The 12885-nt window shown below is 36.3% G+C and overlaps 1 protein-coding gene across 1 annotated transcript in view; it reads left to right on the top strand.

The window, feature by feature from the left end:
- The window catches only part of LOC105296290 (inversin), a 66020-nt gene that overhangs the window by 43093 nt on the left and 10042 nt on the right, over positions 1-12885 (top strand). Inside the window, exon 4 of the mRNA XM_023534236.1 lies at positions 12763-12885. Within this exon, the coding sequence (XP_023390004.1) occupies positions 12763-12885 (123 nt within the window). The remainder of the gene's footprint in view (positions 1-12762) is intronic.

The following is a 12885-nucleotide window of genomic DNA, read 5'->3' on the forward strand; positions in this document are numbered from 1 at the left end:
GGTTTAGGGGCCCCTCTCCAGAGTTCTTATTACTGTCTGTCCTGACATAGCACTGATCTCATTCATTATATTACAATAGTGAATAATAATATTTGAAGATGGCTTCACTGTCTGTTATGGACAAAATGAGGGGTAATGTGGGAATTATTACACTGTGTAATAGTGCAATAATTGGATACAAGAGACTTGATATGCACAACTAATGTTGGCTTCAGAATTTCTGTATAGGAGGAGCTTATATGGACAAATTAATTGGAAGGGATGGGAGGGAATAAGACCCAAAGCTATCTTTGTTTAGCACTTAAAAGAAATGGGAAGGCAGAACAAAATGGAGACACGAAGGCGTGCTATTAGTGATTCCAAATCAAGATCCAACACAACTACCATCTTCTTTGTGGATTCTTTTCTGGTTTAACCTTTTCCCCTCCTCACAAAATGCTGAAAGTACATCCTCTTTCCTGCCTATGGTTCATTTTTGTATTTTTTATGCACTTACTACCCCCTCCTTCCTTGTACTGTATATTGTATTGTATATGAGTGTATAACTGTATTTTAATTATTTTTGTAAAGCTTCCAAAACCTGTTGCATAGTGTCTGATTCAAAGTAAGTAATTACACAGTAAATAACTAGTGAATGTTGAATGAATGATTAAGTCAGTACTTCTCAACCTTGATACCATTTTCAAATCACCTGCAGAACATTTAGAAAATATTAATTCCAAAGTCTAGAATAACTCCGAAGATTAAAATAAAAGCTTTGAATAATATGCCTCAGAAATTCTGATTTCATTGACCTGAGATGGAACAGGCATTCTTTTTGGGAGTGGTTTGTTGTAGTGGTTTTTCTTGTTATTGTGTTAAGCTCTTCAGTGTTGAAATCTCTGACATTAGGTTCTTTGTATAAATAATGAGTCTCAAATGTGGACTCCTGGACCTAACAGCACTAGCATCTCCCAGAAACATTTTGGAGATGTAAATTCTTGGGCCCCTACACCGGAGCTAGTGAATGAAAACACTGAGGGAAGGCCTCAGCAATCTGAGGCATGCTAGAGTTTGAGAACTGATTTAAGATAAATGTTTTCCTGTAAATAAAATATCAACTATGAGAATCAGAATACATTTTGTAATCATCCCAAAAGATTATAACAATTTAAATGACCATTATAAATAAATGAGAATACATTGCAAGCACAATGGAATTGTACTTGTGGAAATAAGCATTGTAGTGTTTTATAGCTGTTTAAAGTATTTTACTTTTTGTACGAAATGCTCTCCATAATAATTTTCATAATAATCTAAATAAAATAGGCTGTATTAGGCAGGAAAAGCATATGAAAAGTCTGGCATTGGATATGGAAGCTTCAGAGTCAAGGACACCTTTCCATAGTTTCTTAAATAAAAGTCTATCTACTTTTTTTGGACAGTAACATTTTCTCTTTCTATTGTGTCATTTGACTATGTGCCACTTGATAGCTTTGTCTATTCCTATGGAAACCAAGTTAGTGGATAGAGCCAGGGCTTGGAGGAAGCATTGGGGAGAAATATTAGAAGAGTTCAGCCACGAAGCAGCTAAAGATGTTGCCTTTCCTTCAGACAAATCCCGTTTGAGAGCCAAAATCTGTTTTAAGCCAGAGAGATGTTCTTGGCTGATGTATTGTCTAGCTGCTCTGCCAGATGGATGAACATCTTAAACTTGGAAAATAACAAATAAAGCTCCTTTTCTGTCTTTGAAGTGCCATTCTTAGCCTTCCCTTAGAGAATTGTCAAATAGCTAAAAATAAATAAATAAATAATAAAATTTAGACATAAAGTTTTTAAAGATTAGCTTAAGATGGCAGGTTAGTTATGTGATTACCATCATAGTTCTTGAGTAATTAGAAAATTTAGATGTAAGCCCAGAGATTTAGGCTTGACAATCAGAAATTTAAGGAAAAGGGGAGAATGTCTGTGACAGGGAAAAGCAATGCAGATACAATATCATTTATCGAGTTCAGTGAGTTCAGTGTCATTTAAAAACTTGTTTTTTGTAACTATTTGCTTTCCTATAAAGATTTCTGTTAAATAAAAGACCAAGAAACCAGAGTGCAACCAGACAACAAAATGATCCAAGCAGATAAGAATAATGAGGAAAGGCCCTTCTCCTTTCTAATTCATTTATACTCTGTATTTGATATGGTAATGGAATCTCATGGTCTAGGTAAAAGAACAATAATACTAGATTGCATTGTACTGAGCTATTTTTGTGTATATTTAAATTATATTACAGTTAGTATGTAGAGGATCATTTTTCCAGTTTTATGCACTTTCATTTATCCCAGAAATTGCTGTCTTTAGATAAAACGGTTGAAGCAACTATTAATATAGATGACTCATAACTCTGTATCTTGAATCTAACTATCTCTCCAAATCTTTAGATCCATATATATACTTTTTTTGCTAGACATCTTTATATAGATTTCCCTCACATGCCCCAAACTCCACATGTTAAAAAAACAGAACTCATAAATCTTTATCCCCATTCCTGTTTTTCCTTCCATCTTTTCAATTGTTGGCAGCATTCTCCATCTTGTACTCGTTCAGGAGTTCTCTTATATATTTCACTGTCTCCTTATTTCCATTTAACTCTCAACATTTCTAGTCTGGATTATTGTAGTAACCCCCTAACTAGTCACTCTACCTAAAGATTCATTCTGCTTAAACCAATGCTTCATACCGCCCCCAGATACCTTCTAAAAACATAAGTCCACTTGTCATTTCCTTCTTAAGCTCTTCATTGGCTCCCCATTACCCATACAATAAATTTTAGACTCTATACCATGCTCTTTTAGACTCTTCATTTTCTAGCCTCTCTAATCATGTTTTTTACTTCCTCTTACACAGCATTTCATAATATAATAATATAAAATTATTTTCAGAGTCTGAGAAGTTAGTCTTAGTGTTTCCTGGATGCTGACAATAAACGTGAGACAAATGAGTTTACTACTCACAGAATAACAAAAAGTGTCAGTGCCTGTATGTTTGCATTGATTTCCCTTGTCCCCAAGAACCATGGAGGAGTTGCAGAAGTCCCAAATGGATACTGCACACACAGTGGGTCTCCATCACAGCTGAGGAACATTGAATTTCCAGAATCGACTGCTTTGATAGTAAGCAGTAAGTAAGCCCTCAGGAAAACATGACCTTATCCCTCAAATCTGTTGGTGCAAACACAACCTTGAGAAGTTGCCTAGGTAGAGCAGTCAAGACTTTGCACTCTTGGCATAAGAACACGTGGGGATGACCAGGACTCATGGTAAATTGCCTCTTCCAACAATCTGTCCCTTAGCCTTACATTTTCTTGACATGAGCATGCCATTCCATCAGCTACTCTGATTAATCTGACCAATAGAGGCCAGGAGCAAATCTGTTGAATATGTCTCATGCATTTAATTAATAGGACTCCAAGCAGCAGGATGAGAACAACCTGCAGTATTGACTTCACCTATGCCCCTTAGTATCCTAGACTAAATCAACTGTGAATAAGCACCAAAGGAAACAGTATGTCTTATTTTCTACAACCAGTATATACTCTAAGGCTAGTCTGTTATCTATAATGACTCAGTGCAAGTAAGACTGACTGGCTTGCTGATCTTTGCTGTCATTGCCACTGATTACAGGAGACATTAAATGGACCAAAAAGCAAACTAAACCCAGTGAAGGAGTATTTCATGGCCCACTCTCCACCACATACAAACATATAACCTGAAGAGGCACAAGTCACTTTAGTTCAGGATTAGCTGTTAAACTTGTATCATTATTACACTGATTTGGCTAAGCCACGGGCAGTAACACCAAGTAGCTACAGCTTCAGTAGTCTTACATAGCATAACCCAAGGTTCCTCACACATCGGAAGGAGCATATTGATCTGTATCCATCAGATTACAATAAGGTTGTGCCAGTGTCTGTGTTTCTACATGTAAAAGGGGTCCACATTCAAGAGTTGCCATTAATTTTTCTGTTTCATAGCATGTGAATGGGAATGACAGATACAGAAGCAAATCAGATCGCTAGCCTCAGCTGCTGTTTGATTCAAGCAGCAAACAAAATCTTTCTTTTATTTAACCCCAGGATGCAGTACTGGCTCCAGAGGACACAGAGAGCATTAATTGTCATTTCCCTCCTTCTACTTTCCATTGTTTAAGGGTACCCTTCTCAGATACTGAAGTCGTTGCTTTCTCTCTTTAACCATAAAATCATTGTGTCCCATAGTTATAACTCTTCACCTTTTCTCCAGTCATCCCCTAATTGCACCCATAGTCCTTCATCAGGAATGGTAGGTGCATATGGGACAAATTTACAGAGACCTTTTATATCCCTTACCTTAGCCCATATGAACATTACGGGAGGACTTGGTGAGCAGTATACTCAATCAAGTGCTCATTATGGATGTTAATGATCTAGGACTATGTCATTTGAAAAAAACATATCCAGATGACTGAACCATAGTTAAATTTGACTCTCTAAGCCACCTTTTGGCCAGGCTATCATCCACGGGGTATACCAACCAGGCCAACTGAGATTGCTCTTAAGGAAAAGAAAGAAATATCATAACCAGGAATGAGCAGGGCAGAATTTTCAAAATAGGTATATATAATCCCCCATCCTTTTGTCCTGATTATTTCCCAGGAGGCTGCCAAGAGCAGATGAGCTCTTTCTGGGGATGCCACAACCAGTAACCAAGCTGCCTCACTTAGATGTGTGGACCAGGAGGAGGTGACTGAGATAGAGTCAGAAATCTTCTTGAGTTTATTTTCAAGGAAGCCATGCCAGCTCTTGACAATTTTGTTGCCTGAACATGGTAGGGAGCATAGAACATCCATCAAATACTTTAGCTATGGGCTCATTGTCAGATAGTCTTTATGACAAAGGCACACCATAGTCAGACTATGATAGTCAGAAAGTATGAAACCTAAAAACATGAACCAGTTTCATTTCAAGGGCTTCAGTGATGTGGGTGGTTAGGGTAATCAGGGTGGAACAGCAACAGTGTAACCTGAAAATTTTCTGCAATGAGGTGGGCCTCATTGCACAAGGTGGCCCTGAGAGGCAGTCCCTGATCAGAAGTCTCTGCCGGGAACAGGCAGGCGCAGTGCCCTGTGTAATGATGTGGCCTACTTCAGTGCAGAAAAACTAAGCCAACTTAGAAGAATACACAAATCTGGTATGTAAGTTTGGTATCTAAATATATATTTAAGGGTCGGCTTTAGCTCAAGCGGTTACTTCACCATGGCAGACGACTAAATATATATTTAAATCATTATATTATTTTTAAATTAAATATTAACTTATATTTTAATTAAAGCTTGTTTTATTTTAAATAATGTAGAATAAAATTATATTCTATATTAAATTTATAAATTCGATAAACAATAAATGTCTTTATTGTATTAAGTATATTTGCTATTTTCTGAAATAAAAATTATATTTAATAGTAAACTTTATATTAATTTATATTAAAAACACATACCTTTTACTTTGTGTCAAGTCTATGGTGATGGATTCATTGTCATGTTCGGTGCAGTCATAGATCCAGGTGGCAAACGGCCAGTGACCTGGGCAATGTAGGCTTATTCAGCGATCTTATTCCAGTCAGTCTTATCAAAGAATAGACCCCTCTTGTGGGCATCTACACGAGTAATCCAGACTGTTTGATTTGCAGCTATAATTTGTTTCCACTGTTTTTGTCTCTGAAGAGAGGTGTTCTTAATCTACCAGCTGTAGTCTTTCAAGTGGCAGACCAGAAGACTGGAGCATTTGTAACAGCCCAGGAGTTAGTAAAAACAGGCCCCATCCTAAGGAGTAGTGTCTAAGGTGAGGATGACGGCTTTCATTTCAGCCCACTGGGCTGACTCGCCCTTACTGCAAGCATTCTTCCAGAGTTGCCACAGAGGTTGGACTGCCTCCCAGTTTATGTTGGACTGCCTCCCAATGGACACCTTTGGATTTTAACTTGGCCAGATCATCAGCAAACTAGGCCAAGCCATTCAGAGGAACTTCTGTACATCAAAGGCACCATTAAGCCAGCAGCTATGCTTCAGACAGTGGCCACTTCTACACCCCATACTTTGTCCTTATTGCCAGACAAGTCAGACAAGTCAGGCTGCAGTGGGGATCAGATACATAGTGCAGTTGGCTCTGTACTAGGCTTTGCATTCGCTTTCACTTTTGAGCAACTGCTCACATGTCTCAACCAAGTGCACTTCTAATATTTTCAGTCCGCCCAAAGTTCTGTATCAAAGAGCAAGATCTTTATCAATTACTCTCACCATTTGTTTCCACTTTGGAGATTCCTGGGCTCAGCAGCCATCACCTCATTGTTATCATCTCTTCAGCTTGCTGCCCCATTGTCATGCTAACATCCCTTCCTCTGCCTGCCCAGAGACATCATTAGCGCTCCTCGTTTTAATCCTACACCTCACCATTCACACTCATTAATAGATAGGACAGTGGGGTCCCTTCCCTCCCCAGCCTTGCCCACCACTCAGACATGATCTCAGGGAGTCTCCTCTCTGAACCTGACCTTCAGAGCCCATATCTTTCCTCTTCAAGAAAACTATATCTCTGTCAGCATCCTGCCTTCATGACCTATACTGACAGGTCTTGAATTTAATTTTACCCTACTTTTTTTCTTTTGTATATATTAACTTACTACAAGGTAATAAATTTGCCCTGAGTACTGGTAGAAGACACAAAACTACCTCCAGAGACCAAGGGGAAAAGAAAGCTTTATTATTATTTCCTAATAGCACAGTAAGTGGCACAGGCACTTTCATGTTTACATCAGATTCCCTTACCTCCAAGAACCATGGGGGACAATGCAGAGGACCCAGATGGACACTGAGCACACAGTGGATTTACATTTGAGGAATGCTGAATTTTAGGACTCTTAGTATGCAATAGGCAAGCCTGCTCTTTGTCTAATGTACAGAGGGCAATATTACCTTATTCCTTAAGATTGCTCGCTGCAAACTCAACTATGAAAAAATGGTCCAGGTAAAGAGGAGTCAAGGCTTTGCATTGGTATGCCCTGTAAGTAAATGCAGGGCCACACAGGGCCGTGGCAGATTGCCTCTCCCAATACTATTGTGGTATTTCCTAGGCTCATTTGTGTCTGCAGCCATTACAGAAAAGTTTGATATAATTAGATTACTGACATTTGTGACCTATATACTTCCTAAGGGTAGTGATTCTTTTAAAAAATTAATATGGTAAATGCCTTGAGAGTTTATAAATATGTAATTATATAGATATCATTAGAATTAATAACAAATCATGTTTCTATTATTTCCTTTTCTGTTTTAAGCAATATCTTTTGGTACCTAATATGATTGGGATTCAGAATGAAATATGGCAGAGTGCCTCCTTTTCATATGTGCTCTTATATATAGTCATAATATTTCCATGAGAAAGATATACACATGTCTATAAGTGAACAAAAACATGTAGTGAACATTTGTATATATAACAAACAATTGTTTTCTCCTCAACTACAATGAGAATAAATACAAGTGCTGACAACAGAGAGAGAACAAAAATGCAAAGATATTAATCAGAAAATATGTATATCCCAAAATATTGGTTTGGGGTATATATGTGTTCTCTTTGGTGTTCCAGTGGGGAAAGGGGCTGCTGTAGGCAGAGTTGACTAAGTCTTGAGCATTGGAGTCTGTTAAAGTAATTGTTTCAACTGAAGAAGAAGCAGATAGCACAGGCTCCTGGGAGCCAGTTATGGAAACTATGGTAGCCATTTTGGGAAAAACATAGCAGTGGGAATCCAGAGTGTTTTGAGGATCAGCTCCCAGTTGTCTGGAAGTTAATGATTAAGGCATTTACCAGGAACAGGCAACAGTTCTGTAGAATATGATTTCGGATATGTCTGGTTCAGAGATATACTCCCTGTTTTTCTACTGAGTGAAAAGTGGTCGTATTCATACTAAAAATAATGAATTCTAAATGTCAAGAAAATACTTAGAATTTGGGGATATTCTTTACCTTAATATGAGGTCATAGCTTTAGAAGAAACTGTTTGTCTAAAGAAATAGCAGGAGCAGGACAGAGATCAAGCGTCAGGACCAGGAAGCAACCCTCTTGCTCAGTGACAATAACTGATATCCCTCATCTCCCTAGACATAGGGCTGCAAAAGATCACTATAAGAACCTATTCATCTTGTAATAGACTAGGAGCTCTGTGTTAGCAGCTATAAAGGCGAGCAAAGAGAAAAAAAGAAAAATAACAGCAAACAATCTTCTCTTTAAAATAAGCATGCAAACAGAAATTCCAGAATACACAAAGAAATCTAATGCTTAAAAAGCTGACATCACTATTCAGATCATGAATTCAGTACTAGTGGAAGAACATAAACAAGGCAAAAAGACAATCCACACAGAGAAGATATCTGCAAAATCAACCAAGAATTAGTTTCTGGAATATGTAAATGACTCTTACAGATAAGTAAGAAAAGACAAATAACTAAGATGGGAAATGAGTAAACAATACAAAAAAGTTATTCACAGAACGAAGAAATAACCAACAAATATATAAAAACATTCCACTTCAATCAGGGAAATGAAAATTAAATCCACGGTAAAACGCAATTGTATACCCATTTTATTGGCAAAGTTAGCAGGTCTGACAAAACCAAGTGTGACAAGGGTGTGGAGAAATAAGAATTCTCATACATTACTGGTGGAAATGTGAATCAGAGTAGCTACTTTATTGAACAACTTCAGGCCAACAATTGAGCAAGTTTGAGACATTCTTGCACATTTACCAGGGAGATATGTATAAGAAAATTTATCACAGTATTGTTTATAGTAGTAAAAAATGAGAAACATGCTAAATATTCCTCTAGAGAATAAGTACAATATATTATTTTCATATGACAGAATACTTTCTCTAGTGAAAATGTATGAACCAAAGCAACTTGGATAAATCTTAAAAAAACATTTAATTGAGTAAAAAGTGACAAGTGACTCATACAGTACCATGTATACAAAGATTAGAAATATGTAAAACAATACTGTGTAGCTTATGGATACATATATTTATAAGAAAGAAAATTATTAAAACATTCATTGGAATAATAAACACAAATTCGGGATATGGTCTCTTAAGAAGGAGAGAAGTTAATGGAATTGGGGAAGGGCAAAAAGGGAACATTAACCAAATCCGTTATGTTTTATTTCTTTAAAAATGAGAAACCTAAAGCAAAATATCAAAGTATTTCACTCAAAACTCTAATGTTATTGTTATTAAGATTTAATGACTTTGTGTTATTTTCTAAAAAAGGAATTTATCTTAGAGGACTGAATAAACAAAAATACTATATAAGGTTAAAAGTGTCATTTTGGATTGATTTGCTTCCCAGATTCATTTCAAGTTCTAGTCTCCAGGTCAGAGAACTTTTCCATTCTCTTTTATCCTCTTAGATATTGTACTCCTTTCATGCCTTTGGAGAACATCCAAATGTTATAATCATTTACAAAAGAAGCTCTTTGTGTTAATAATTACAAGAATATTCAGATGAGGATTATGACTCCCTAACAAAAACAAAACAAAACATTCAGTGTTTTAGAGACATTGGGAAATTTTTTCACATTTGAGTGGCATAATAGACCTGATCATATCAGTTAATGTCCTTTCAGTGACTAAATCAGGACTTTTCTGTAACTTCAGCTCCCTCACTTCTGCTCACTTACCATCAGTTTTCTTAAGAATATACACTCTTGATCTGTTATATCCTTTACTCTTATACTGTTTTCTGCCTCGCCAGAAATTATAAAAGCAGATCCTAAAACAGTCTACACCTCAGGATCAGTTTCTGTGTGGCCCTAATAGATGATACTGAATGATTACTTCCAAATTCTCCCCAAAGTATTTGCGTTACGATAATTAACGAGAAAACTTAAGAAGTCCTAATTTCAGGCAATAGTGAGGGAATATTTAGACATTTTGTTTGTTTACTTTTGTATTGGGGAGGCTTTACAGGAAGCAAAGTAGTTTGTAATATGGGTCCCCAGAGTTATACAACCCTCAGAAAGTTACCAAATTGGCTTGCTGCTTCTAACTAATATCTTCTCCTTTTGCACTGACACTAGAAATATTCTCCTGATTTTAGCTGTAAGAGTTCTCTGTCCCCTCTGCTCATTCCTAGAATTGAGTTTGCATACACTGGGCATTTAATAAGTGCTTATTCATGAGATCAAGGAGATTATGTTGTTTCTAGTTCCAGCATTCTGATGTTTCTCTGTCCTTTAGAATAGGAGAAGCTGGCCTGATCATATACCAGCTAAATTCCTATTAGGTATGCCCTAGTTGATTCTATATCATCATTATTTGTAGATAGAGTGTAGACATCTTTTTCAATGTAAAAAAAAAAAAAATCAAAGACTATTGTTTATAACATTCCACCTATTTTTTTACTTTTACCTATCCCTAACCTTGATTCTTTCCTTAATGACTAGCTGAACTATATATACTAAGTGTAGTAAATCTTTCTATCTGCATGCTCTCTATCATGGGCCACTCATGAACATCTATGTTTTCTTGCCTCCGCCCTACTGGAAAACTGTTCCTAATAAAACCAGCAGACATTTGCTGAACATTTGCTTTGCGTACTTTTCTAAGTACTTTACCAATATTATCTTGATCACTTCATATGCACAGTAATCTGAGGTACTGTTATTTCTAGTTTACAGATGAGGCAATAGAGGCACATGAAGATACTTTATTTATTCTGTAAAAATTCTCCACGACACTTCTGTGAGGAGCAAAGACAAAATCTGTGTCAAAGAACTTTGTAATAAGTGAAGTGCAAACATTTTACTGTTGGCTGCTTCAGAACAAGGCTCGTTGAATGTTTGTTGAATGAACAAGTAAATAAATTATCACTGAGGTGTACCGTGTTTTATTTAGGTAGAATCCTCAGAATAATGTAAAATGTAAATACACCCAGCACTCTGTAACTCAGTAGTCTCCCGCCCTCCACCAGCATGTTCTAGTTTCCTTTTCCTTCCCTTTTCCTCTAAATTTCAGAATCAAAATGATTGTCTGGTTTAATATCTTAAAAAGGTCATGATGAATTATTCTGTAATATTTGAAACGTTATGCTCAGAAAGGTCAAACTTTATATTTTTTAGTATGAAGTACCACATAGATTTGTTTTTCCTGGGTACTCTCTTTTTTCAAAGAAAAGATAACAAGAGATTTAGAGCAGGGTGCCCTCTTGAGGAAATTTTAGCACTTTCTGTCTCAAAAGCTGACACTAGGTGAAATTAGAAGTCCAGATAAATGATGTCCACTGTGAATGAAGCCCAGATACATAAAACATTAAAAAATAAGAGTAACAAAATAGCAGATATCTGCGAATTAAGATTCTTAACTGTTATGATCTAATGTGGTAACTGTTAATAAGAATTTTTAAGTAGAAACAAAACCTCTAGAATATATTTCATTTCTTCTTATTTACTCAGTCTTTCAAGTAATATTTATTAAGCACCTCTTTTGTGCCAGGAACTATGCCAAGCACAGTGGTCACTAAAACATAGTCTCTGCTTTCATGTAGCTTACAACTTGTGAGAGAGATCACAGTGAAGGGAAAAAAAACAAATATATATGTAAGTACAAACTAAGAAAAGTAAAATGAATGCTATAATGGTGCTAGAATAAAGAGCAAAATAAATTCTGCTTAGGATAGTCAAGGACAAGCCTCTGAGAAGAAATAACTAAGCTGATTCAGTTTGGTTTCTGTCCATTTCATATCTGCCCATCTAATATAGATAGTCTTCTAGACTCCTTTTCTAGACTTGTTCTTTCTTATCTCTGCCCTAACCCTTGAATTGAGTCCTGTCTGTGCCCCTGTGGGCTGCAGTCAATTCTCATTCATCCTTCTGTACCTCATTGCTGTTCTAGCTAGTCCCCTTTACCTTTGAGCCTCATAGTCCTCACAGTAGGGGGAGGGGCTGCTTAAATAACAAATGTCTTTGTTACTAATTCTGATAGCCCCGTCATAGTAGCACATCAATGCATTATAATGCCAAAAGGCCATATTTCCAACAAAGTTAAGGGATGGAGAGGATCTCAGAAGATGAAAAGAACAGATAACCCTGCTCACTATGGTTTGAATGGGGAGAGAAAATAGGCATGAAATAGGCAGAGAACTTGATCATGCAATATAGTTTGGTTATGTTGACTTTGAAATATCTGTTGTCTCAAGCATATTGAGGGCTTATTTTACAAAGTTATTATGTTTTGAATATAAATAGTGTGTGCTATGTTGGTCAAAATGTGCTAAAACTAATATGCTTATTGCTGCTACTTGAAAGCAATCTGGAGAATATACCAAAAACCATAAAACTCCTTTGACTCAGTAAATTGGTTCCTGATATTTTACTCTAATGAAAAAATGGAAAAGACTATGTGAAAAAAGATGTACATTGTAGCATTTTCTATAAAGAAAATATTAAAAACAATATTAGAATGGTTAAATAAAATATGTTGCTTTAACAATGAAATATTGATTAGCTACCATGGAAACTATATGCATATAGAAATTGGTTGGAAGGAAATATGAAAAAAATGATGAGTAGTAGAATTGTAAGTATTTTTCCTTTTATTAATTTATCTGAATTTTATTACTCTAGCAGAATAATTAAGACATTTTAAAATTTAAAAGAAAGTGGCTCCAAACTAAATTTCTTCTTACCATCTCTTGTTTTTTTAGGGAAATTATCGTTTCATGAAACTCTTGCTAACACGTAGAGCAAATTGGATGCAAAAAGATCTAGAAGAGATGACTCCTTTGCACTTGACCACTCGGCACAAGAGCCCTAAGTGTTTGGCGCTT

This window comes from Pteropus vampyrus, unplaced genomic scaffold (assembly GCF_000151845.1).
Source record: "Pteropus vampyrus isolate Shadow unplaced genomic scaffold, Pvam_2.0 Scaffold123, whole genome shotgun sequence".
Classification (NCBI taxonomy): domain Eukaryota; kingdom Metazoa; phylum Chordata; class Mammalia; order Chiroptera; family Pteropodidae; genus Pteropus; species Pteropus vampyrus.